Below are 25,484 nucleotides of genomic sequence, written 5' to 3'. Positions count from 1 at the left end.
AGGGTTAAGAACGTCTTCTAGGGTCAAACAGATTAACTCTTAGGGGATCTAAGAGTTTCCTGAGAAAATGATAGTTCCTAGGAATACTTGAAGTTCCCTTAGGAAAGTTCCCTTAGGAACACGTTATATGGCTCTGAGAGCAACCGATGGTTCCTAGGAACACACGTCGGTGTCCTAGTCCCTTTAAAAGAACAACGTAACTTATTCTGCCAGCGACTAGTAGCTTTACCTCTCAGATATTGTTATTGTGAGCGGTAAATGACGGTACTTTGACAGAGACGTAGACTTTTGTGGTTGTCACTATATACTGCAGGAGGAATTCTCGGGATCTGTACCGGATACTTCACTTTTATGTAGAGAACCTCTATGCACCGTTTTATTACTTTCTAGTAGGACCTAATTTGACATCGTCGCAACCATACTAAGTAATTACTTGTTGCAAGGCGGGATCAATGAGTATGAACTCGTTTTTAAATCTTGAAGCGCCATTCTTCTGGCAGTCTCCCCTACATACCCGTTCTGGCTTCTCTATTTTCTTCTCAATAGCTCCCGGCTCTCGGTTATGTAAACATAAGCTCAGGACTCAATTTGGAACCCGGTCCTATACATTCGCAGTTTCTAGGCCAAAGTTCGTCTCAGAACCAAGCTTGCGTTCTTTTTGATTCTCAGACGACATTCCGAAGATCACACAGAAGCCCATGGCGACAAGCTCCTCCAGCACAGACATACACAAGTAGATGGTGACGTTAGTATTGCTCGCCTTGGGCGACAGAACGGTAAAACGGGTGTCTGTGCTGAAATCGCCCATGGCCGAGTAGATCAGCCGGATCAAAAGGAAGGGCCAAGAAAGACCGATGGCAAGGAGCAGTTTCTTTTGCCACACGCTCATTGCGGACCCAAGCTGGGAAGCTAGCCAACCAGTCGCCAAGGTAATGACAACGAACAGGGCGATGAAAATGCCCATAGCCGCCTTAACTTCGCCGTTTGCCCTGAAGGGTCCTTTGTCTTTCATGATGCTGACTCCCACGATACCGAGGATGAGGCCAAGGAAACCCAAGAGGTATAGGAATTTGAGATGCCGGGGATTGATCTTTCGGGTTTCCGCGTCGCTGGAAGACGCCTTTTGTTAATTTACATTTCAAGGGTTCATTTTTGCTAACTTACATTTGCCCGATCAGGCCGACATAGGTCAGTAGCAGGGGTGCAATTCCAATTAACGCGCACACATCCTCCGCGATAATGATGTTCATAGAGTCATTATTGATTGACAACAAAGTACAGATACTGCCGGCAATCCGGAGGAGAGAGAGTGTGACGACAAATCGCCAGCACTTTCCGCCAGCTCTCCAGCCAACCCGTCTCCAGATGAAGACAGCAGTAATAAGAAGCACGGGATAGAGAATGAGCTGGAGGATGGCAATGCCATCTCGGTAGTTGACGGCACCCATTGTGTCGTTTCGTAGTATAGCAGTTTGAAGTGAGGTATGACAGTGTGAAAGGGTTATAGGAGTGTGAAAGGCGTATGGGAGCGTGAAGGTAGAGATGAATTTGTATATCATATAGAAAGAGGACTGTCGCCCTCCTTTTATGTGCCAACCCTGAACATATGTCGCGGCTTTTGCAACACGGGCTGGACTAAAAATAGTCGTCGTTACCATCTTTGTTGTTAGACTGTGATCATGAGCTGATTCGCAGTACGCCTCCTATGCCATAATAGAACTAGTATCTGCGGTACGCCTCCTATGCCATGATAGGACTAGCGTCACGGATTTCGAACTACTTTAGTCCGTACCGCTCTCCTTTTAGCTCCTAGAGGAAATCGCCCCCAAGTAAGCATCCATTGTGGATGCGTTGTGGAGAAAATTGAAACCGTGTAAAAAATAAACCGCATTCGGTGGCTTGGGGACGCGGTTTACGACCCCGGCTTGGGGGCGGGTAGACTAAACAATATTCACAAATCTTGGGGGAAAAAAAAGCATTGTGGCAAAGCTAATACCGCGTGGGTATTCTACAACTCTTTTGATTTGTTATTGATAGGTTCTATCCAGCAATAAGCAGTTTTGAGAGTCAAGAAAGTGGTTCCAAAAACATCTCGACACGTTCGAAGGACGGTATGTATCCCAGAAGGATCCTAAGGATTATCTATACGACTAGACCAATAACTAATGTTAAAACAGTAATTATTGCTAAATTTATTGTCAAACACCGAACTCATTAGGAACGTAGCAGCTCAGGACCATTGGGGGCCGTCAATAAAGTACAGAAATATTGAACGAGCATGAGCCACCTTTTAGGTTCCTAAACGGTGGTGTTTGAGCCTAATCATGCGTTGATTGGTGGTGCGCCTTATATTCCCAAATAAGCTTAGCGTTGTGATTCCATATTCAGCCAATCAAAAGCTCTCCATTCAGCCCTATCCAGAGTACCACAGTACGTAGATCTTGATCCTAATTAGGACAAATCCAAAACCCTGGTACCGAGATGAATGGACTCTCGTCTTCCGCGACCCGACAGAAAAGATGATTAATTGTTTAAAGGAAAAAGGGGCCAAGACTGCCCAACGGATTGCCGCTCCTCATCCGCATCTTAGGCCCTAACATAGACGACGTAGGCGTCAACTATTTCCTCTGCCACTTTGTCTTCAGCGGCCAAACCTCCTCACGCGGATACCTCAACTACCTTCCGTCTATTTATCAAGCGTGATAGCGAGCGGTAGGCCCTGACAATAGACTTTTAGAATAGTCGATCAAGAGCGTCAGTAAGTGAAATGACTCTTTCTTGCTGATCATGCGTTGATTGGACTTGCATCTCTCATGCCTAGATAGGACGAGCTCCATATGTCTAGACTATTTTATTGTAGCATGTGTAAATGGGAGTATTTAAGATAGTTGTATTTTATTAGGTCAAAACCTAATGCACTAGTAGTGCGTACAGGATGACAGGCTCGACAAAGGTGCTTCAACAAAAAGTGCGCTACGTTCTACGCTAGTGCAAATTTGTATGGAGAGGGTGCCCCAGTAGCCTAGGGGGTGTGCAAAGTAAAGCGACTCCAATTTTGGTAGTAATGTCTGGTTGTCCCGTACAGGAAAAGATCAACATTGGGGGCCGTTAACATCTAATGGACTATCTGGGAAACTATAAATAATACTTCGAACCGTCACCTAACATCTCGTGAGATTGCAACAATTCCTTCTTTCATTTCCTAGCTCAATTTTTCAACTATGGTGCTAATAACAAGTGCCTCTTTGGTGAATGCCGCATCTGCGCTGGCGGTCCTCAGCCTTATCTCCACCACGTCAGCGACATCCCGGGGGTACAACTGTAAAGCTGGACAATCTTGTTGGCCATCGAACAAAGAATGGGAGAGCTTCAATAGCAGTTTATCCGGAAACCTATACCGCACGATTCCCTACGCCGCAAGCTGCTATTATAGTTCTCAATACTATGATCCTTCAGCCTGTGCTGTCGCCAGAGCGAACTATACAACAAACCAGGCGCGAACTGACGTATACGGTGCAGCAACAGGACTAAATTGGGAAGTATGCCGGTCCCAAACGTGTGCCCTGAATGCTGAGCACTCGTCTGAGACCCTTTCCGATGACTGCTCCCTTGGCCGACTATCGTCTCTATATGTCGATGCTCATGAAGCGAAACATGTCGTCACCGCCGTGAAATTCGCCCAAAAGCATAACCTCCGAGTCACCATCAAGAACACAGGACATGACTACTTTGGGCGCTCTACTAGTCCCAACACTCTTGCAATCTGGACTCACAACATGAACACTATCAAGTATCATGAAGACTTTACTGCATCCAATTGTCCTGCTTCGAACGGTCAACATATCGGAGAGATAGGAGCCGGTGCTCAGGCGGGGGACGTCTATACTTATTTCACCAAGTTCAACATGGATGTTACTGGTGGCAACGAAGGATCGGTTGGCTTGGCTGGCGGCTTTGGTCAAGGGGGTGGCCACGGCGTCTTTGGTCCTAAGTATGGTCTGATGGTGGATAACGCGGTCGAGTTTGATGTCGTGACTTCAGACGGCCAATTGCGAACAATCAATCAGTGCAATGATCCCGAGCTCTTCTGGGCTATGCGAGGCGGAGGCGGAGGTTCCTTCGGCATTTTGACAAGCTATCGCTTCCAACTCCATCCGGAGGTCAAGATCAACGTGTATCAGTTCGAGGCCAGCTTCACGACACATGGCAACGAAACTGCCAATTACGCTGCATTGAAACAGGTTCTCACGCAACACGCAACCTACCAACCTATCTGGTCACACAACAACGTTTCAGGACATGCTTACTACTGGCCGAACAAAGCTGAAATTTACCTGGTCCTGCCTTCGAACAACGAAACAGCTTTGAAAACCCTGACCAGTGGGTTTTCCTCCTATTTGGTGAATCGAACGGACGTTCGGGTTTCCAAGAGCACTTACGCGACCTATACGAAATATACCGAATTCCTACAGATTACCAATGGGATCGCTGCCCAGTTCACACCGGGCGGTATTTTTGAAGCTGTTGCAGGTCGCCTGATGCCGCACACATTATTTGAAACCGACGGCAAAGTAACCGACTTGGTCGACGCCATTCTTCAAGGAGTTCGCCTCAGCAATAAGCTGGTCCCGGATGGAGGTTCCGTCACCCAAGTCATCATGACCACACCTGTGAACCACCAAAATGGCAATACCACAAGTGCTAATCCTGCCTGGCGCACGGCTCTCTGGCATGTTCTCATGACAGGTGGATGGCCTCAGGAGCTTAGCGTGAAAAATGAGACTGAATTGCTCGAAGTATGGTTGGATACCGTCGATCCACTGAAGGTTTTGACACCTGGTGGAGGATGCTATTTGAATGAAGGTCATTACTTGGAACCGGAATGGCAGGAGACCTTTTTCGGGTCGAATTATCCTGAACTGCTTCGTATCAAGAAGAAGTATGATCCTACCCATTTCTTCGACTGCTGGAAATGTGTTGGCTGGGAGGGACCGTCTGAGTAAGCTTTCCCCCCTGTGTTTTATCCGGAAATCAGAGGCTAAACTTGAACGCGTAGTGCCTACTCCTGTTACGATTAGTTCAGAGTTTGCTTCTTGAGGTTAATCGGTGGAACCTGTTCGATTACCAGTCTCTCATCCTATTTTTCTGCCACTATAATTAGTATCTGGTATCTCATTAGATCTAGTACGAGGGTTCAATTTTCCATTTGCCTCATTTTTCCTCCTCAGAATGGCGAGCTTTACAAGTTAGCTACACACTTTTACATTAATGAACAAAGTCTTGTCACCGAGATCGCTTACCCCGCAAATTATCGGACAACTTCTGCGTGAGAGACATCACGGAGAAATTGCGAGTATGAGCCAGCATTTTTTTTTTCTATGTTTCTGAGCTCACGGAAGCGCACACCATAAGGAGTGGCTTCGTGGAAGCATATACAGTCCTGCGATGGTATTCTGAGCGCGGTGACGAAGCCGGAGATGCCTTGAAAGAACCTGCACTTCCACCTCTAAAGCGGTAGTTAATGTTACGGGCCAGTAGGCAATAGAATTATGTTGAAGGGATGGATGGTAGCTGCGCTCATTTACTTTGTTGTTTATATGATTCAATATCTGAGGTGGTCTATGTAGACTTTTCGGAGTAGGGAGTTAACGCCCCTTAATTGGCCATCCGATCGATTTTAACTATATCCTGAGAAAGTTGCAGCGCCATTGCGACACCTGCGCTCTTGCTGATACCTTGGAGCTGTTTGATGATCCATTCCCGTGTTTCATGATTTACGACAGGAGATTTGCCGACCGTGTAGAGACACCAGGTCAGCATATACCCACCAGACACACTGGCCTGGGGGGAGCCATCGACAGAGTTTTGGCTTTTGGATATCGATATATACCCTAAGCCCTGCGGGACACTGGCTAGTATATCCTGTCCTCGCTTTGATATGATCTGTAGGGTCTCTTGTAGCTTTAATATAAGGTTTAGACGATCCTGGGCTGGCTGTGCCAATTCCGTGGAAAGGATTTTGTTTATGAGCCAGCATACAATCTCGCAAACAATAATTTCAAGGATTCGCGAGTTGTTCCAAAGTCTTATTGCCCAAAATGTCTCGTAGAGGTCATATCGGCCGTTGTAAATCATGGGATCTCTGTCTCCACTAGATTCCAGTGTGGTTGTATACGGTTCTTGTGTAGAGAGAAGTGCAATCACGTCTTGAAAGTCATCCTGAAGCGCAGTCGCCTCTCTTAGGAAGTGTGACCATGGTGTAAATGCAGATTCAGGGATATCCTGATTATTCTTGGCGACATCGGCAAAAAGAGTTGCACATCGCGTGGCTAGCACCCCGAGGAGCCAGAACGCACTGGAGGTGTCTATGTGCTTGCTTGCCTCTTCCTGTAGCTCACGCATATCCTCTGGAAACGGCTGAATACCCTGAACGCACGCGATCGACATATCTGCGCGTACTTGGTTGAACATGAGGATTGCAGCCGGGCTAGTAAACTGAGCTTTGCCCCGAGCAACCACTAATGCTGCGGCGCCCTTGACGTGACGGACCCACGACTCGTAGTTTGAGACGTGCTCGAAGACCCCTAACGAGATCACGGACATTAAGGTGCTATCCTTGAAAGCCTCAACAGGCGATGCCAATGCATTATTCACGTGACGGATCGCCTCTGAGTATTTGGCACGCGCGCGGTCAACGAGTTCGGGTTGGTGAGTTGCCAACGCCACGAGGCCGACAGCCGCCATACTAGTGCTGAGTGTCTGGTGCTCAGCATCGGCGCTATAGACAGTCGGGATATAGTTTAGGTACCCGCGTGATGGAGAACGGCCACCGCAGACAAAATCTGTGAGGAAATAATTTACGCCCATTTCGTCGAGACTTGGGCCCAAGGCACGGGCAGGTGGAAGCGAGTGGTTAGCCTCGGTCGAAGCCGCCTTCTTTGCATATATATTCTTGGATCGCTTGATAGTTCGGTTTGTCTGGTCACGGAAGACCAATTCCCACTCATCTCGATATCCGTCGCAGATATCGCGGCTCCGGATGCATTGCCCACAGTGGGGGCGCTGTTGGTCGCACTACACCGTATATTAATACCGACCTCGCCCACACAAGGAAATACTCACGCGTCGCCTGATGGCACGGCAGTTGCCACAACTTTTGGATGGTTTCCCGCGAAATCCATTGGATGATGGCATATCGAAGTACCCGTCGACAGGTTGGACAGGAAAGAGAGAAGGAGAGAAAGCCGCCGCTGGGGAAGGAAAGGGGGTTGCGATTTTGAAGCGTGGCGCTGCTCAATCGAGCTAAGCAGAGCTGAAGACAGCTGAAATTGCCTTCAAAACAGTCTCTCACACTGCAGCCTATCAAGGGTTCTTGGTTTATATAAACAAACACTCGCTCTCTTGGCAACCACAGGGCCAACCATGGGGCCAGCTGAAGAGCTTCGTTGTGAAAGCCCAAGCGGCCCCCAACGGCCCCCAACATGCTCAGCCCACCCATTCTGCACAATCGGAAGCCACTCCCGCGATGGGATTTACACCACATATTGGAGTAGGCGCTTCATATCAGGCTCCTTATAAATCTCTCTCGAGTAGGCTTCGGAAAACCTGCGGGTCGGGTCCAAGGTCAGGATCCTCAACCCGACCCTCGCGGGTTTGAGAGTCGGGTTCGGGTTGGTCTCAAAACCCGCGTCCGGCATAAAGTTGACGCACCTTTCCTAAACAGGATGGATAGAGATGATGATTCATCTTCATGTCTTCCTGTTATTTACAGCATTGTGCCTCTAGGAGGCGCACCACTACGTCCAACAAGGGTTGCATTATATCATGCTTCGGGAGCAGATCAGACGCTCAGGATCGTGCTCACTTCTACTCAGGAAGCACGCAGTGAGCACTAAAACGGAAAGAGCAAGCCGCTAGGACGCCAGATATTATCCTGTGTATATGTATATGTAGTTCAGCCCCATGTCAAGAATTTGAAACCTACCATGGTACATCATTAAACCTAATTGGATCGAGCACTATTGGAAATCTATACTCCCCACATTCATCCAAACTACTATCGTGCCTATAGATTATTTTCATGAACCCATCTACCACCATACACGGCGGGCCAGAACTCGTCCCCCAAACGCGCCCACAAATATGTGAAATGTTTGTGGTTGGCTGGAGCCGCAGCGGGTGAAATTGTCGGCTAGTGCACAGACATTAATGTCAAATAGCCAGTTCCAGCCCGCTCTATCTTTGTTATGGGACTTTTGAACTTCATTCCACAGCCAAGTTGCCCATGCTTCATCCACAACGGGGAATTAAAGAACAGGACAACCAGGCCAGGGGCTTCCCCCTGCCCTGGAATGCCCATATAATGAGAGTCACCCACGCCCGAAGAAACGACCTAGATTGGTGAGCATTGAACGTGTCCCTCATCATGCAGCAAACTTTTCTGACCCTACTGGCAGCTGTCGCGACTGCCCAGGCATCTAGTTCGGGCGGGACCGAATGGGACACCGCCTATGACAAGGCTCGGGCCGCCCTCAGCAAGCTGAACCAGACTGAGAAAGTCGGCATCGTTACGGGAGTGGAATGGATGCACGGCCCATGTGTCGGCAATACCTTTCAGCCAAGCTCTATCGACTATCCCTCTCTGTGTTTGCAAGACTCTCCTTTGGGAATTCGTTACGCCCACCCGGTGACTGCCTTCCCCGCCGGAATCAACGCCGGTGCGACATGGGATCGAGCTCTTATTCACGCTCGTGGTGTCGCCATGGGTGCCGAAGCCAAGGCCCTCGGTGTCAATGTGCAGCTCGGTCCCGTTGCTGGGCCTCTAGGCAAGATCCCCGACGGCGGAAGGATATGGGAGGGTTTCTCGAACGACCCCTATCTCAGTGGAGTGGCCATGGAGGAGGCCATTCAGGGCATGCAAAGCTCCGGCGTTCAAGCCTGCGCTAAGGTCCGCTGATTGTTTTCCCCTGGATTGGTTGACCCAACGAGCTGATCATTTTCCCATCCAGCACATCATCGGTAATGAGCAAGAGTACAATCGCAATACCATCAGTTCAAACATTGACGACCGCACTCTGCACGAGCTCTACCTCTGGCCCTTCGTGAACGCCGTCAAGGCTAACGTGGCTTCGGCCATGTGCTCGTACAACAAGTTCAACGGGAAGTGGGCCTGTGAGAGTGATGATCTGCTCAACGGCATCATGAAGACCGAGCTAGGGTTCCGCGGCTACATCATGAGCGATTGGAATGCGCAACACACCACGGTCAACAGCGCCAACTCCGGCCTCGACATGACTATGCCTGGCAGTGACTTCGACGTCCCTCCTGGTAGCGTCTTCTGGGGCTCCAATCTCACAGAAGCCATCGCTAAAGGGGAAGTCCTCGAGTCCCGGCTCGATGACATGGCGACCCGTATCCTTGCCTCGTGGTACTTGACTGGTCAGGATCAGAACTACCCTCCGGTTGCATTCAGCTCCTGGAATGGTGGTCAGACCAAGGTGAACGTGACGGCCGATCATAAGAACGTCGCGAGAGCGGTGGCCCGCGACTCGATTGTTTTGCTGAAGAACGACAACAATATTCTGCCTCTTCGTAAGCCCAAGAGTCTAGCGATTATAGGATCAGACGCCATTGTCAATCCAGCAGGACCCAATGCTTGCGTTGATCGTGGCTGTGACAATGGCACTTTAGCAATGGGTTGGGGCAGTGGTACCGCGCAGTTCCCGGTGGGTGGTCCCCGAATCTGGAAAGAGTGGCGAGACACCAGCTAACAGAAATAGTATCTTGTCGGTCCTCTCGATGCCATAAATACTCAGGCCGTCGCTGATGGCACTACTATCGTTACCAGCACTACCGACGACGCTGCCCCCGCTGCTTCAGCTGCGGCTGCCGCCGATACCGCCATTGTCTTCATCAACTCGGACTCTGGTGAAGGGTAAGTTCCGTTGCTGAACACTGTCGACGTATAGATTTCTGGTCTAATCCGGCTGCTAAACAGCTACATCACCGTGGAAGGCAACGCCGGTGACCGCAACAACCTCGACCCCTGGCACAATGGCAACAAACTCGTTCAGGCTGTGGCGGGGGTAAACAAGAACGTCATCGTTGTCTGCCACAGTGTTGGCCCCGTCATTCTGGAAACCATTCTGTCGCAACCCAATGTCAAAGCCATCGTCTGGCCCGGTATTCCCGGCCAGGAGAGCGGTAACGCGCTCGTCGATGTCTTGTACGGCTCTACCTCCCCGAACGGCAAGCTGCCTTATTCTATAGCCAAGCAGTTTAGTGACTACGGCACCAACTGGACGACCTCTCTGCAAGACAACTTTGCCGAAGGTCTCTTCATTGATTACCGCCACTTTGATGAAAATTACATCACTCCTCGCTACGAATTCGGCTACGGATTGAGTAAGTATTTCTCCTTTTTCTTTTTCTTTTTTCTTTTATTTTATTTTCTTCTTTTTTTGGATGGCTTTCGCTTCCAAGCCCAATTCGTATAAATAGAAGAAAAAGTGAAAGGAACAAGACACTGATGTTCACAAAAATTCTAGCATACACCAACTTCACTTACTCCCAGCTCAAGATTCAAGTCAATGCCACAGCCGGCGTCATTTCGGGTCCCATTGTCCCTGGAGGTCACCAGGAAAGCTTCCTTAGCATCGGTTCCATTTCCGTGAGCGTCACAAACTGCGGCCCTGTCACCGGCGCCGAAGTCGCCCAGCTCTATATCGGGCTTCCCAGTAGCGCGCCCTGGACGCCTCCCAAGCAGCTAAGAGGATTCCAGAAGTTGTCCCTCGCTCCTGGCCAGCAGGGAAACGCCACATTTGAGCTCACCCGTCGCGACGTCGCCTACTGGAATGTGAGCCAGAAGTCCTGGGTGGTGCCCAGCGGCACTTTCAAGGTGTACGTGGGCAGCTCGAGCAGGGATATTCGCGAGCAGGGCTCGTTCACTGTCTAGATATATATGACACACTTTGAGGATTGAGGAACATGTTCCCTGGTCTTTCAAATGATCATACGGCCCAACCTTTGATTTATAGAGACTTCGCATAGTACCAATAAACCGCGCCTTTTCTTGCACTGCATTCCATAGCTGCTCATGTTCGGACAAAATGACGGATCAGACCAGGATAAGCCTATACGCCGATAAGACAGTAAACCCAACCCTTTCGCATTGCTATCAAGAATAGGAAGCGCTAGTCAGACATGAACAGAAACAGTATTTTCCGCCACCAAAAAAAGGAAAAAAAAAAAAAAAAAAGGTCAGTACCCCACAAACTACTAACTCGTGTAAGAACAACCAACTACACCGCGGCCGTCTTCCCCTTCCGACAAAGCAGCCTCACCGAACAAGCCGGCCAGTTTTTCTTCTTTGCCATCTGCACCGCAACAGGATAGATATGCCCACGTCTCGAAGCCAAAGAAAAGGGCCCGGAAGAACTATCCTTGAACAGAACCAGATGCGTCTTTTCATTTTCATCAATCCCACCAAGCTTCCGAACCGCTTGCACAGTCTTCTCTTCCGAGAAAGCATACGACGCACCAAAGATCTTGAAGATTCTCTCCGAGCGATGCAGGCCGGGAGAGTGCCAGTCCTCCGAGTCCCACACCAGCTTCAAGTTCCACGGCAACCGCCTCTCTTTATTCAGGGCTCGCCACCAGTCCTCGACACTCTGTCGACCCTTTTCGCCGCTGACGGCGTGCACGCACCCCGCCGTGCCGAGCGCACAGTGCACAAGCAGACGATCCACGACAACATCGACGGGGACTTCATCAATCGTAGATTCCGTATGCGGATCCTTGCACCGCGTCGCGAGCGTGATCCTCCGGCCCGGGTGCAGCATATACGCAGCAGCCAGTCTTGTCGAGGACATTGAGTGCGGACTTGCAAAACCGGGGAAGGGAAACTCCTGCGCAGGGCCGATGAGCGAAGGTCTAATGATCAATAGCTTGTCCAGTGCGTCACGCTCCGATGCCTTGTGCAGAAGAAGTCTCTCGCTGAGATGTTTCCCATACCCGTAGGGCCAGGGAAAATCGTGCGCTTCGTATTCATCTGACGAACCCGTTCGATGCACCTGGTCCCACGCTTGCACGGCACTGGCGTAGTAGTCCTCTTTCTCACCGTCGAGGGGGTAGATCTTTTCCTCGACGGGGACATCAGATGAGGGGCATGATTTGCGGAGATGGGCATTTGCGTACGCTGTTGATACGAACACGAAGCGCTCGAGGTTGGGGAATTTGAGAGCGTAGCGGATCAGACACAGGCTGGGCGCCATGTCTGTATACGACATTTCTCGAAGAGAGGATCCAAGGTTCACAGCGCTGGCTGCGTGGATGATGATGTGTACTGTGTTTTTCAGGAGCTGGAGCGTCTCCTCGGAGAGATCCATTGTTGCTGTGTCGCCTAGTTCGCCGTCGAGGATCGTGACGCTCGAGTTTTGGCGGAGCGCTGTGACCTGCGAGGCGGGGAGCATGGTCGACCATTTTGCCTTTGCCTTTCTGAGGATGGGATGTCCAGTTAGTCTTTGGGTTTGTATTCCTAGTAACTACTATAATAGTACTTACTCAGAGCCTCCGCGACAGAGTAAGTACACCCGTTTCGGCGACGAGCGACTCAGGAGACGACAGAGCACAGCCGTGCCAAGGAACCCTGTACCTCCAGTGATGAACAGGGTCTTTCCATCGTAGAAATTCCATATCATGGCGGGATGCTTATCAAACTGTAGAAGCCCAGAGTAGGTGCTGGCATAGGAAGAGACAGGAACTTGAATTGGCAGCAGAAGGCCCTCTTATATCTCCGGGCAACGGATCTGACGGCAGACATGGCGTAAACAGGAGGTCGCTGAATGGATAGCTCGATAACGTGGAAGCAGAAAACATGCAGGATCTGCAGTCCAGAAGCCGGAAAGAGGGGGGTGCATGTTTGTGTAACACTCCAGACACTGCAATGCCCATTCACACAACGGGATTGGACATGGTGCGGAGTGATTTGGTGGGAGGGCTCGGGTTGTAGGGCTAGGTGGGAATGTATTTCAGTCAATGTGAAAATAATTGGATACTTCCAAGGTTGAATATCCTTGTGTCGGTGGTCGGAGTATACACCACTGGATCTGTACCATCTATACCCCTGCAGACACGGGCCAACCCGAGGACTAGGTTGGTGGATACTATTTTAGCGCCACGCACGGGAGCGGATAGCTACTAGCTGTCGAAGAGTGTAAGAAAGAAAGAGACTGATATGTGGTATCTTGGAGTCTACGTATACAATGCGCACAAGACGGCACAAAACTGTAGGCTCGAAGTAATCACAGCGAAAAGAAAAGCGAAAGACATATCAGACATCATCCCCATATGTACCGGTACTATATGACCGCTAGATAGAAACAGAATCGCAGGCACAGCTCGGCTGGTGACCTAGAAAACAAAAACGAACCATTATCAGAGAAAAAGAAATCCAAACCCCAAGAGCAAGAACTGGTAAACGGGATTACGAGTGACTTAAGTAGTCGACTCCTCAACGGACCCAGAGTTGGCCGTCGAATGGATACTGCCAGAGGGTGCACTACTTTCGCCATTAAGTGTTGCCGCACCGTCGACGGTGAGGTGGTTGTCATCGACGCCGAGCAAGGACTTGGGTGGCTTGATCTCCTTCTTGCCGTTCGCCTTGTAGTAGAGAACCATATCTCCCGAGCTGCGCCAGAGGTGAGTGCGGATGGTGGCTAGAGTCATGTTGGGGGAACACAACTGGTGGCCAAATTAGCAACAATGGACGCAAAGTTGAGGGGAAAAGTAGTTCTAACCTGCTTCTGACAATACAGCTCGAGGTACTCTTCCGGCGGCATTCTCGATTCCTCAGGGTTGTCGGGATCGGCGGGATCGATGCGCTCGGCCACATAAGCCAGCACCTTTTTAGCCCGAAGCATGCGGTTGGCGTTTAATCGATTATTGTTGTTGGCAGTTCCGTTGGCACTGGGACTCTGACTGCCATTGGGAGTGGGCCTAGCAGAAAGAGAAGAATGTTAGTGTTCAATGCTGCAGTAACTCATCACTTCGGCTCGGAACTTACGGCTCAGCCTTGGCAATTGGTGGTAGAAGATCGTCGTACGGCTTCAAAACAAAAGCGATTTTAACCTGTTCCTTGAAGGGGATTTGGTTCTACACACACACAAGTCAGAAATCACAGAATACACAAAGTGCGAGTTGTGACCACGTACCTTCAGAAGAAGCTCACCAAGCCAGTGAGGAATCGCCTTCTGCAAGCGGGCAATATCTTGTCCGATACGGCCCACGCTGCCTCGGTAGAGATCCGCAGCCACGGCAGTATCCCCCGTTTCCTCCTGAATGAAGACAGCAGTCCGCGCAGGAATATCGAGTCGCGGTGTTTCATTCTCGGGACTGGGCGTGATGGCCGACTCCAGGTCCCGAGCTGGATGGGCAGAGATGAACTCCTCGTACTCGTTGCGAATGCGATCAACCACACCACTAAGATTGGGCTCATAGACCTTTTCTTCCTTGACCGAAGAGACTTCCGTCTCTTCTGGTTTCTCCTCTAGGAGCGGAGGCTTCGTGTCTGTGGAGGTGCGGACCAGTTTTTTGGGGAAGAATTTCTTCCCAAACAAAGAGCCCTTCTTACGTTCTTCCTTGTCAGGTTCAGCCGGTGACTGCGGCACGCCCGGTGATGCGTCAGAGGGGGACATGGGGTTGGGAGTCTTGTCGGCATCTGCAGGGGTTTTCAATGAAAAATAGTCGCCATTCTTGTCAGGATAGGAAGACGGGGGAGCATCGGTGTGTGGATGTTCTGGTGTATCTGCATCCGACATGGGAAACGGGGAAGCATTGCTCTGAGCTGACGTGCTGAGGTAGTTTATCGATGGTGTCCCAACGTGAATGCCAATTCCCGTATTAGGGCTGCCCGGGAAGTCAGCGCTCGAGCGCAAGGTCGTAGCCTGGCTCGTCAGAGTCGTCATTGAAAGATCGTGAGAGATCGGGATGCCGACGCTGCGAGGAATATCATCGCTAGGGGCCGATGTACTGAGTGGATTGAGCCGGGCGAATTCTTCTGCCTTGGCCACGGCGGCTTGACGGAATTCACTGTCACGTTCGATTTCTTCATCCACCAACGGAGCAAACAGCCAGCGCAAGACCCATTTGCCAAGGTTGACTGGCCTTTGTCAGTACTTGATATGAGCGGATGAAACAGGGGGACATACTCCTTTGATCTTCCCGGAACTGCGACATATCAGACGGAGGCAAGTCGGCGTCGTCGGCATACACCTCGGCATCGAAGCAGCGATTGGGCTCCAGAATGACCGACAGCCTCCCTGTGCGGATATCAACCGTGCACCAGTGGGCGATGCTTTCGGTGGTGTTTATTTCGGAGGCAACGTCGTCAATATGCCTCTTACCGAATGTTTGCACCGGAACGCACTTGAGTAGGTCCCACAGCACCACCTCTCCCGCCGAATCCTGCGTCAGGGTGCGCTTCCGATCATTCAACATCAAACATTTGATCAACCCGTGCTGTCCCTCGATAGTCTCTTGTGGAAGCGACTGGACAGGAATCGTCAGACCCAACCCTTCCTCCAAGCCCGGCTCTGAGGATTGCCCACTCCCAGGCGAGGTGCTGCCTAGTAGTGCCGACGTGGCTGATAATTGTAGGACTGCATCAAAGGGAATTTTCTTGGGTGCTGCTTTATCTGACTCGTCTACCGGTGCAGCAGCGGCCGAGTCAATCGTTCGCGCTGGGTCAGGCGGCGCGTCAATCTCGAGGGTGGTATCGACGTTGCTCCAACGATGAATGCTCGATTTCGGGGTAGCGGTCCAGATGTAGTCGCCGGCGGCCACTACCTTCACGACACCCTCGTGTTCCTGCAGCGCAGCGACACATGTCCCCTGCTCGACATCCGGCGAGCCTCGTACATCGGTCTTGGCGACCAGACCAGAACGATCGCTGGAGTAGAAAACCGCGAGATCGGGGTGGTCCGAATAGAGGGACCAGACGCTGTCGTTGTGCATGGTGAGAGTGTTCATGCACCGACCAGCCGTGAGCGACCAGACCTTAATAGTCTGATCGGAGGAGGCCGTCATGATCGTATCCCCAGCCTCGTTGATGAGGATGTCGCGAACATTATCCGTATGGCCCACGAACTTGGTGACCAGCTTGCCCGACTTGGGATCCCATACCCGGACCACATTCTCTGGCCCGCCACTGGCGAGCACAGAGGAGACAGCCCCCAGGGCGTAGACGGAGCCTTTCTCGGTAGCATCCTCCCCGCCGGCATCGATATTGAGGATCTCCCCGCCCCCATTGAGATCCCATAGGTAGAGCTTATGGTCCAGACCCCCCGACGCCACCCACGTCGCCTGGCTGCCAGGACTAGCCAGCGCCTTGACATAATCGGAGTGCTTGCCGATGCGCTCAGGCACCTCGGTGGATTCGGAGTGCGGTCGCCATAGTCGCACAGTGGTGTCGGACGAGGCGGAGACGAGGGCGGAGTTGCCCTGTGTCAAGACAATATCATTGATCCAGTGGCTGTGAGCCTGAACCTGGGTTTTGAACCGGGTCGCGCTAGGGCCGGGAGACGAGAGGGGGGTGGAGGGGAGGGCGGAGGCGGAGGAGGACAGGGGCAGGTCGAGGTCCCAGGAACAGATGACACCGTCGCGGCCAGCGGAATACCTGGGGGTTCCCTCGGGTCAGACGCTGTACAACCCACGTGTGGGGGCGGCTGCAGGGAGAGTGCGACAGGACTTACAGGATGGAGTTTTGAGGGTCGACGGTCAGGCCATTGACGCCCAGCCGGTGCCCACCGGGAGCATCAGGCAGAGGGAGTACTAGAGGGGTGTTAAAGGGAGGAAGAAGACGACAGGATAGGGATAGGACCAACCATAGGTGACCCTTTGGTGGCTCAGTTTGCGAGCCATGCATGCAGTTAACGCGCGTTAGAAGGGAGATTATTGCGGAGATGCGGAGTGAATCGAGGCCGATCACTTGCTGGAGAGCGTGGGGGAGGGCGACGTCACATTGGTGACCTAGGTGACGATCAGAACGATATCGAGGGAATGTGTGGACAAGAAGGAAGAACACGCAGAAGAGAAGAGAAATGGAGATGGGGGGAGAGAGAATAAGCTGATGAGGGGAAGATCTGTTTGTTGGATGATTCCGCTTACTCAAGTGCCTGGCCTGAACCAAAGTGTGTTCCTACATTTACTCCGTCTATACTCCCACTCCCACCGCCCCTCGAGCCCCATTCGACTTCCTCGACCATGACTTTTTGACTCAAAAACACACGGAATCACTATTCACACCCGATCAAGTCCAGTAATTAAGCACGATGCTGAAGGAGAGCAATAATTGATAGCCCATGAACAATAGACCATAGACACATCATAACTCCATGCCAGATCTATATCCTCTAAATTGGTAATATACAAAACTCACACAGCATAACTCACTCCTGCTGCCTCTCCCTCGCCCCCTCCAAGGTATTCGACGCCCACTGGTAGCTACCTAAAAACACCGCACCCCCGATCCCAATCCAGGCCACGCGGGGCCCGATACCACGCCAGAACGCACCGAAGCCTTCCTGCGCAATGCCGCGAACGACTTCCTTAAGGCGGACCGGCGCTTCCGAGCCGCCGGATCCACGGCGAGCAAGCATGACCCGGGTTTTGATGACGTCCAGCGGCGTAGTCAATCCAGCGGCAATGGCGCCGGCGACGCTGCCGAACATGGCGCTTGTAGAGGCGGGCACTTGGCTGTCTATCACGGAGCCTGTCTCAGCGCGTAGGTACCGTTGCGTATATGTCTCCTTCATGGACTCCCACATCGTGAATTGGAGTACTGTAAACGGGATCTCGCGCGCGATGGTGATCCCCGCGCCGCGGTACAATTCCCGGATCACTGTTGTGTAGCCCCGCGGCGCAGGTACCACTGATTGTGCAGCTGCACTGGAGGCAGTTTTTGGAATCTCAGCATGGCGCAGTGCCAGAATATCCTTCAACGCAGCCAGACTCGACCCGCCGAACAAACCCGCCTGAGCGCGTTGTTTGATAACCTCCGTGGGGACGCGAACCGCGCACGCTGCGATCTCGCCTAGCGACGACGCAAGAGAGTGGGTGATGATGACATGTGAGCGGGAGGGGTTTTCTGCGTGGAAGGAAGACCGGGGGAGGAGCGAGCGCTTGACACCGTCGTAGACGATGAAGAAAGACGCTGCGGAGGGGGCGGAGCCGAAGAGCACGGAAGGGAGGCCGGCGTAGATACCGCGAACGGTTTGGCGCAGGGTCAAGTGCGACGTCTGGGGTGCGGTGTGGTCGCGTGCTTTTTGGAGACGGGTTTTGATGGTGTCGAGGGGGTAGAGGGAGCAGTCGACTGTGAGGCCTGCGATTGCACCGGACTGGAGTGGATTAGTGGGAGTGAGGAGCGGGTAGAGGTAGATATGGCATACGATGAGCGATCGCGTCCACGGGGAATAGACCAGTGGCTCTGTGTCGGAGGTCATGGTGGGAGAGAGGGTGGAATTGAGAGGATGGGGAGGGGTTGGAGGAAATGGTTTCTATCGGCGGAGCATGCTGTGTTGTATGAATTGGCCGCAATGATAATACGTGGCACAGAGAAGGAAATCAAAAGAGGTGAAAGAGGGAGGGAGCAAAAAGAGTCAATGTCGAGGTTTGCGGTTTGCCGCGGCCGAAGTCGGGCGGCGTCGATCACTCACTTTTCCCTAGTTAGTTTTATGCTACGTTCTCTTCTGCACTAAGGATTGATATTTGCAAATGATTTCACGTATCTACTGGCCGGGATGCTACAAGCATTATTATAGCCATCCTCTCACGGCGAAAAAAGAATGCGACAAATGGCGCGCAAGAAGAAACATCCCACCACCCTGGCACAACCTCACACCCAAGTCTAGCAGAAACATCTATCTCAGGAAAACAGTGCAAACTCTCCCCCAACGCCAGGAAAAACCAAGGCTCCTCTCTCAGTCTCATAAACAGTCAGATAGAGTATTAGTCGCAAAAGATATCAGCAACAAGACATCAGCGAAGACATCCCGCACGTCAAAGAAGGGAAGAGCAAAAAGATAAATCACGGGGAAAAAAAGAAAAGTGTCAAAGAGGCATGATGGACACACGCAAAAGGGGTTGATACAAAAAAGAATCTCACTTAGCAGCCTTGCTGGCCTTGCTGGGCGCCGCCGGGCTGTGGGAAGGAGGCTCGAGGACGTGTGTGTGTGAGGGCGTATTGACAATCTCCCCGTTGTCTTCTTGGAAACATGCCGGGATGTTGCGCACCCAGTCGTCCGACATCACTTCGTCGAGCGTCGCGCGATCATGGGGGTTGACCTTTAACATGCGGCCAATGATATAACGACTTTCCCGCGGCAAGATGCGGAGAAGCCGCCAAGGGCCCTTGATCACTTCCTGTCGTTGACCGGACTGCTGAGCGCCACCTGGGAGCGGCGGGGCGTGTTTGCTGGTCGTGCGCTGGGGCTTAGCGTTGTTACTGGTCTCGCTGGTCTGCTGTTGAGCGCCATCGGCCGACTGGTCGTTCTTCTCAACCTCGTTGGGGGTGGATTCTGTGGGGGATTGGGGCGCCTCATTCTTTTCCGAAGCAGGCGGCTCGGCCGACTCAGTGACATTAGACTCCTCTGCAGGATGTTCAATATGCTTCGGCTCATGGGCGGTGGAAGGGAGGTCAGGCGCCGACTTGGGCCGAGGGTGATGACGGGAATCCGGGACTGGAGTGCCTGGAGTTGGAGGAGCAACAAACAGCCGATAGGAGTTGTCAGTAGTCCGTGGCTGCTTCCACGGAAAGCGGCGCAAGGTCATGCAGCAGAAGATGATAGCCAGCGACCAAACATCCGTAGGGCGAGGGTCGTATTTCTTCTCGTCATACACCTCGGGTGCGAGATACGGATCCGAACCGACGATGCCTTTTTGTCATTCACGGGTTAGCAAAGACGCTACGGAGTCAGAAGAAACAAAACCAACCTGAAGCGGGAACTATATCGTTCTCAAAGGGATAACGGAACACCACAGCGCTGCCAAAGTCGATGAGTTTCATGATTCCGTGATCATTGACCACCACATTATCCAGCTTCAAGTCCCGATGAGCCAGCCCCATGCCGTGCAAGTATGCAACGCCACTGAGAATTTGCTTGAAAGAACATGCAATCTCCTCCTTACCCATCTTGCCGGTCATGACAATGGCGAAGAGATCGTACGGCGCATACTCCATCACCTCATACCAGTGACTCCCTTCCTGGATGATATCCAAAGTTTCGATGATATTTCCGTGGTGAAGCGTGGATCCAATGCAGAATTCCGCCGTCACTTTCTTGGAGTATTCCTTCAGGCTCTCCCAGCTGTGGCGGTCCCGGAATTGCTTCACGGCAAAAGTGACACCATCGCTGTTGCGCTTCAAAAGCCGGACGGAGCCCCCTGCACCAGAACCCAGCACCCGGCCCAATTTGCCGTACTTGGAGTTCAGGCCATGATCATCTGCAAATGGAACGTTTTCGGGAGCCATCTGGTATGGTGTACCGCCCTTACCCGATGATCGGCTGGATCGCTTGGGCGCGGAAGTCGGAGAATCTGGCCGTTTATGCTTGTGGCCCATCTTGAAAAAGCGCTTCAACTCAGACATGGAGCCATGATGGTGGTGGCTCTTTTTTCCCTCGTTATTATGAAATGGCTTGCTGGTTGCGCTGCTGAACGTATTGCTCCTTTCGTTAGACTTGGTGACATCACTCGTGCTGGCCGAGCGAGGAGTCCCCGGACGAAACGCCCGTTTTGCATCTCGGCTGCCAAAAATAAACCGCGGGTCTAGCTGAGACAGATTCTTCGGCTGCGGGGGCCGCTTGCTTCTCGCATACGGATCGTTTGGTTCTCCTACCGGTGTGATAGCACCAGGGGGTGTCAGAGCGCTCGGCGTAGGCGGGGGGCTCTCATCTATGGAGCCGCTATCAGCTCCGACGAAAAATTGAGCCCGATGCGTGGAGATTGGAGGAGGATTTTGACGAGAGGAAGGGTCCGAGGTGGGTTGCGGCGTGACAGCATTCCGTGAGTGTTCGAATGACGTCCCCCGCGAGGTTGGTGCGCTCCGCTGGGTGGTCCTTTTGTCACTTGCGTGGACTGGGGGCGAGGTCTCCGGAGTAATGGCAGCCGATCCTGGGTTGGAGCGACCGGCGGTAGCGACCGATGCCGCACTGTCACTCGATTTGCCTTCGCGACTATTGGTGACGGCGGGGGTGAGGGGAGGTGACTGTACTACGGACGCGGGGGGTGATGCATGAGGAGATGCTCCATAGGGAGTGCTATTCTGGCCACTGCGATCGCTCGATTCGCGGGATCCCATCTAGATGAGAAAGGATCGTTAGCTTGCGGATCCATTCTCCACTGTCCAACGCGCTTTTAGATCTGGAGCTACCGTTGACAATGACGGCAGATGAAACACATTGCACACATACCCGGGAAGCTGGAAGAGACATGGGTTCGTATGAGAAGTTCCGTAGCCGCGATTCCTGCAACTGTGATCGCTGCAAGCTCATAGCCAGCGAGCGTAGATCTTCGTCATCCGTGCCCAGTTTCTGCTGGGTTGCGGAGGGTGACTGCACCGAGGCAGGAGAGAGAGTGGCCTGGGATGGTTCGATCTCCTCGGTGACGGACGAGAAGCGGACCTGGGTGGGCTGGGATCGTGACTTGGCGTCGGGGTCACCGGCGTCCGAGCTCGGGTCGGCGGGCATCTTGACGGGCGTGTTGGTCGTCTGGGGGCCTGTCATTGCGAACACCACCCTGATTAGATGCCGAGAAAGAAAAAGAACCATCCTACTGGCCGGACATACCTGATTCCATGGCGATGGAGGGGTCGGTCGAACCGGGCCGTTCAGACGTCATACGGGTCGACACCAAGACGCAGCGTGGTGGGACACATGCCCCTCACGGTCAACGGGCTTCACGACGGATATATCGTGCAATGGTTGCAAGACAGATCGAGGTGGAAGGTGATGACAATCCGGGCGGGTCGATTACGTGGGAGGCGAGGCAAATCCTTTCCAGAACGTCTGGCCGAATCCGTACGATAAGTGCGAGCCCGTGCGGTGGGGGTACGAAGAAGAACAGGAACGCGAACCGAAAATGGCCGAGACTTGAGCAGAGGAAGGTCAACGACAGAAGAAGAGACGAAGGAGAAGAGGGAGAGGAAGAGGGAGGGAGAGCGAGAAGAGAACCAGAAACGACGGAGGGGAGAGTTCGGGGTCTGGGCCTGAGGCACCGAGGGTGGGGGTATGTATGGTTTTATGACCGAGTCTTGCACATACATTATTAAATTATTATTATTATTATGCTTCGTGTTGAGTAGTGTAGTATTCCTCGTGTCCAATATTACTGTAGGATTCAAGAAGATGATCGGAATGTCGCGGCACTGGAGTGGCCTATGATGTCGAATCTTACGCCCAGCCCATGTCCTTCCGCCCGTGCCGAGCGGTCGTGATCTGGAATGTTGCCGCATGGGGTTAGTCCATTATAGCACAGGTATTATTTATTGTTGATTCGAAGCTCTGGTATCTAGTAAAGTACATAAAGAAGAACGACAAAAAAGATCATGGCACCACCTGGATACCAATCGACTGGGCCTGCGCCATCACACTCTTGCACAGGCCCTGCAGGCTCAGCCCCGACAACCGTGTCTCCGTCTGCTTGATCTGCGCAATCTCGTACACATGTTTTAGCGAGATCTTGCCGCATACATCGTGGCCGGGGTTCATCGCCCCACGCAGCCGGCCCTTGCGCGGCTCGACATTGGCGGCATTGAGGAGGAGGTAGGTGGTGGTGGGCGTGCGCAGGTCGAAGGTAAAGGAGCGGTCGGGGCGGACAGTGACGCGCGCAGGGATGGGCACCCCAGGGTTAATGTGGGCGGTGCGGGCATTGAATTCCTGTTTTTTGGCTGTCAGTAACAGGGATCGGGGGTAGACATAGGCTAGACAGGAGACCAACCTTGCAAAAGTCCATGCTCTTCACACCTTTGCTGCCTAGGGCCGGGCCGACCGGGGGACTAGGGCTGGCCTGACCAGCGCCAACAATCAGTTTGACGAACTGGTCCTTGGCCAGCGCGTTCTTTGCCATGATGTGGGAGGAATTGGGATGGGGGAGGTGAAAGAAGGAGACGGAGAGCAAGCAACGATAATACTGCCAGATTTTCCTCGAGTCCCGTGATTGGCCGGAACCAACCAAGCGAGTCGCCGGCACGTCATGGCCCCGAACACCTTTTCTTCTTCATCATCATCATCATCCTTGTTCTTGATTCACTAGGAACAGACTGTTCGTCACTTCGTCTATTTGCTCTGTTGTTCTGTTCAGGGCTATTCTCTGATCGCTGCATCTGTACCATACGCATCGGGTACTCACCCAGCTCTCTCGGAGCTCTCTTCATCCGGACTTGGACTGGCGCTTCCGGGCCCCGCGTCGATCTCCCTCTCCTTCCGTCTCCCTTTTTCTTTTTTTCCCTTCTGGACGAGTTTTCTGCCCAAATCACCCATTCCTCGATCATCATGAACTGGCTTAAATCGACGTACGTACTTTTCTTCCCCTCTGATATGATGATGGTGGGGTAGCTGACCACTCATCCGCACAGGCTGTCGGCGGTTGCGGGCACCCAGGAGCCTATCTATGGCCCTGAAGCGATTCAGCCGGTCACAAAGCAGGCGGAGACTACGCCGTACACAGTGTTGACCAGGGACGACTTGCGGTGGCGCGCATACCAGTACACCAATGTCGAGACCCAGACCTTCTACGCCATGGCTGACAACGGCACCCTGGTCTTTGTCCAGATCATCTACAGCAACATCGTGTGAGCGTTCCTACATTGCCGTTTACTTCCCGCCACATACCTGACTCTTCTCCCCTATCTATAGAGGAATCCATACCACCGCCCAGTTCAACGCCAAGATCTTTAACCTGAAGGGCGGCGAGCACATCTGGCACTCAGACCCCCTGCATAACTTCATGTTCGATGAGGGCATGTACTCGTTTGGCGCGGATAATCTGTCATTGACCCTCAACGAGGAGGCGGATGCTTACGTCCTGAAGTCCACCGTCAGCCCAAACTGCTTGGTGGACCTGACGTTCAAGCGGACAACTCCCGGGTTTGTCGTTGGCAAGAACGGCACGTCGTACTTCGGCACCGACCCGAAGAACCCCTGGGGCTCGATGAGCCACGCATTCTGGCCTCGGTGTACCGTCGAGGGTACCATCACCACCCCAGACCAGGCTTATGACATGGCCGGTCGCGGTGTCTTCATCCACGCTCTGCAGGGCATGAAGCCGCACCACGCTGGTAAGAAGCTTTTCGCATGATACTGTAGGCACCAAGCTGACAAGAACTCAGCGGCACGGTGGAACTTTATCAACTTCCAGACTCCGACCTACACCGCCATTATGATGGAGTACACCACCCCTCCATCCTACGGCTCGACCAAGGTCAATGTTGGTGGCATTCTGAAAGACGGCGAGATCATCTACGCCGGCGCAACCAACACAGTCACCCACACCGCCTCCGCGCAGGACTCTGAGAACGACTGGCCGGAGCCCAAGTCTGCCCGGTATACCTGGAAGGGAACGACCTCCGACGGCAAGGAGGTCACTGCCGAGGTTGAAGGATCTCTCGGCCCCCGACTCGACCGCATCGACGTCATGGCTCAAGTTCCGGGCTTCATCAAGTCCATCGCTGGGAGCGTTGCTGGTACCAGACCGTACATTTACCAGGTATGTCATTATCATCTCACTTTTCGGAGAATATTCTTTTCTAATGAATGCACAGTACTCGCCACAAGAGAAGCTGTCCCTGAAGCTGAACGTGGGCGGCACCGAAGTCGTCGAGGAAGGCAAGATGTTCGGCGAGGCGACTTTCATCTCGTGAGCATCTGCTCTTTCTTGGCCACGTACATAGCACACATCCATGCCCCCTTTGCCCCGATGTCGGGCCATACTGTTGGCGTTTTTGAGTGACTCTTTGTTAAACTTACACTCGTTCCGGGCCATGGGGGTTCGCTCGCTTCTATCGCCACGACGCCCATGTAGACCTGATAATTTCCACATACTGTATACTGGATACTTAATGCTATTGACTATAGTCCTCTCTGCAATTCTTCTAGTAGAACGCCATGTAGACGCAGTCTCGAAACCAAATCTAGCATTTTGGGAGACAGATTTAAGATCTTAACTCTATTATTCAGTCTGAAGGGATACTTACAATGGCTAACATAACACAGCGGAAGTATAAAAAGAAAGTGATTGTCCAGACAATAAAGAAGTAAGGGTACAAAGAAAGACAAGCATATCAATAGGTAAAGACACATGCGGACGATAAATTCACAAATGAAAAAATCCCACCACGAAGTCCGTGGGGAAGGAAGGGTATATCAACTCTGGCCGCCGACAAGGCGATCCAATCCATCCAGTCTAGAGGGAAAACCGTCTCCCCAACGCCACAA

General features: G+C 52.4%; 10 protein-coding genes across 10 annotated transcripts; 3 read left to right on the top strand and 7 right to left on the bottom strand.

Moving 5' to 3' along the window:
• Positions 1 to 601: 601 nt before the first annotated feature.
• N7474_000696 (uncharacterized protein) lies at positions 602 to 1,448 on the bottom strand (the record flags this gene model as incomplete). Its single annotated transcript, XM_057192111.1, has 2 exons — positions 602 to 1,109; positions 1,165 to 1,448. 2 exons carry the CDS (start codon positions 1,446 to 1,448, stop codon positions 602 to 604), a joined length of 792 nt encoding a protein of 263 aa, XP_057057064.1.
• A 1,773-nt stretch (positions 1,449 to 3,221) lies between these two features.
• N7474_000695 (CAZyme family AA7) lies at positions 3,222 to 5,003 on the top strand (the record flags this gene model as incomplete). The annotated part of the gene is made up of 1 exon (XM_057192110.1): positions 3,222 to 5,003. The coding sequence occupies one exon, from the start codon at positions 3,222 to 3,224 to the stop codon at positions 5,001 to 5,003; it is 1,782 nt and encodes a 593-aa protein (XP_057057063.1).
• A 652-nt stretch (positions 5,004 to 5,655) lies between these two features.
• On the bottom strand, positions 5,656 to 6,867 carry N7474_000694 (uncharacterized protein; the record flags this gene model as incomplete). Its single annotated transcript, XM_057192109.1, has 1 exon — positions 5,656 to 6,867. One exon carries the CDS (start codon positions 6,865 to 6,867, stop codon positions 5,656 to 5,658), a length of 1,212 nt encoding a protein of 403 aa, XP_057057062.1.
• A 1,558-nt stretch (positions 6,868 to 8,425) lies between these two features.
• On the top strand, positions 8,426 to 10,954 carry N7474_000693 (beta-glucosidase; the record flags this gene model as incomplete). Its single annotated transcript, XM_057192108.1, has 5 exons — positions 8,426 to 8,947; positions 9,009 to 9,725; positions 9,780 to 9,934; positions 9,998 to 10,404; positions 10,548 to 10,954. 5 exons carry the CDS (start codon positions 8,426 to 8,428, stop codon positions 10,952 to 10,954), a joined length of 2,208 nt encoding a protein of 735 aa, XP_057057061.1.
• A 346-nt stretch (positions 10,955 to 11,300) lies between these two features.
• N7474_000692 (uncharacterized protein) lies at positions 11,301 to 12,698 on the bottom strand (the record flags this gene model as incomplete). The annotated part of the gene is made up of 2 exons (XM_057192107.1): positions 11,301 to 12,495; positions 12,562 to 12,698. 2 exons carry the CDS (start codon positions 12,696 to 12,698, stop codon positions 11,301 to 11,303), a joined length of 1,332 nt encoding a protein of 443 aa, XP_057057060.1.
• A 796-nt stretch (positions 12,699 to 13,494) lies between these two features.
• N7474_000691 (WD repeat protein) lies at positions 13,495 to 16,917 on the bottom strand (the record flags this gene model as incomplete). Its single annotated transcript, XM_057192106.1, has 7 exons — positions 13,495 to 13,740; positions 13,797 to 13,995; positions 14,063 to 14,151; positions 14,211 to 15,157; positions 15,207 to 16,672; positions 16,749 to 16,827; positions 16,881 to 16,917. The coding sequence occupies 7 exons, from the start codon at positions 16,915 to 16,917 to the stop codon at positions 13,495 to 13,497; spliced, it is 3,063 nt and encodes a 1,020-aa protein (XP_057057059.1).
• Positions 16,918 to 17,444: 527 nt separating this feature from the next.
• Positions 17,445 to 18,497, bottom strand: N7474_000690 (putative mitochondrial carrier protein (Pet8); the record flags this gene model as incomplete). The annotated part of the gene is made up of 1 exon (XM_057192105.1): positions 17,445 to 18,497. One exon carries the CDS (start codon positions 18,495 to 18,497, stop codon positions 17,445 to 17,447), a length of 1,053 nt encoding a protein of 350 aa, XP_057057058.1.
• A 658-nt stretch (positions 18,498 to 19,155) lies between these two features.
• On the bottom strand, positions 19,156 to 21,776 carry N7474_000689 (uncharacterized protein; the record flags this gene model as incomplete). The annotated part of the gene is made up of 3 exons (XM_057192104.1): positions 19,156 to 19,928; positions 19,987 to 21,352; positions 21,465 to 21,776. 3 exons carry the CDS (start codon positions 21,774 to 21,776, stop codon positions 19,156 to 19,158), a joined length of 2,451 nt encoding a protein of 816 aa, XP_057057057.1.
• An 819-nt stretch (positions 21,777 to 22,595) lies between these two features.
• Positions 22,596 to 23,118, bottom strand: N7474_000688 (mitochondrial 54S ribosomal protein uL11m; the record flags this gene model as incomplete). Its single annotated transcript, XM_057192103.1, has 2 exons — positions 22,596 to 22,928; positions 22,990 to 23,118. The coding sequence occupies 2 exons, from the start codon at positions 23,116 to 23,118 to the stop codon at positions 22,596 to 22,598; spliced, it is 462 nt and encodes a 153-aa protein (XP_057057056.1).
• Positions 23,119 to 23,543: 425 nt separating this feature from the next.
• N7474_000687 (survival factor 1 family protein) lies at positions 23,544 to 24,910 on the top strand (the record flags this gene model as incomplete). Its single annotated transcript, XM_057192102.1, has 5 exons — positions 23,544 to 23,563; positions 23,627 to 23,842; positions 23,907 to 24,328; positions 24,380 to 24,756; positions 24,812 to 24,910. The coding sequence occupies 5 exons, from the start codon at positions 23,544 to 23,546 to the stop codon at positions 24,908 to 24,910; spliced, it is 1,134 nt and encodes a 377-aa protein (XP_057057055.1).
• Positions 24,911 to 25,484: the final 574 nt, after the last annotated feature.

The sequence above is a fragment of the Penicillium riverlandense genome (assembly GCF_028828495.1).
Source record: "Penicillium riverlandense strain IBT 135883 chromosome Unknown utg000001l_segment0_segment0, whole genome shotgun sequence".
Lineage (NCBI taxonomy): Eukaryota > Fungi > Ascomycota > Eurotiomycetes > Eurotiales > Aspergillaceae > Penicillium > Penicillium riverlandense.
This window is presented reverse-complemented; position numbering and strand designations above follow the sequence as displayed.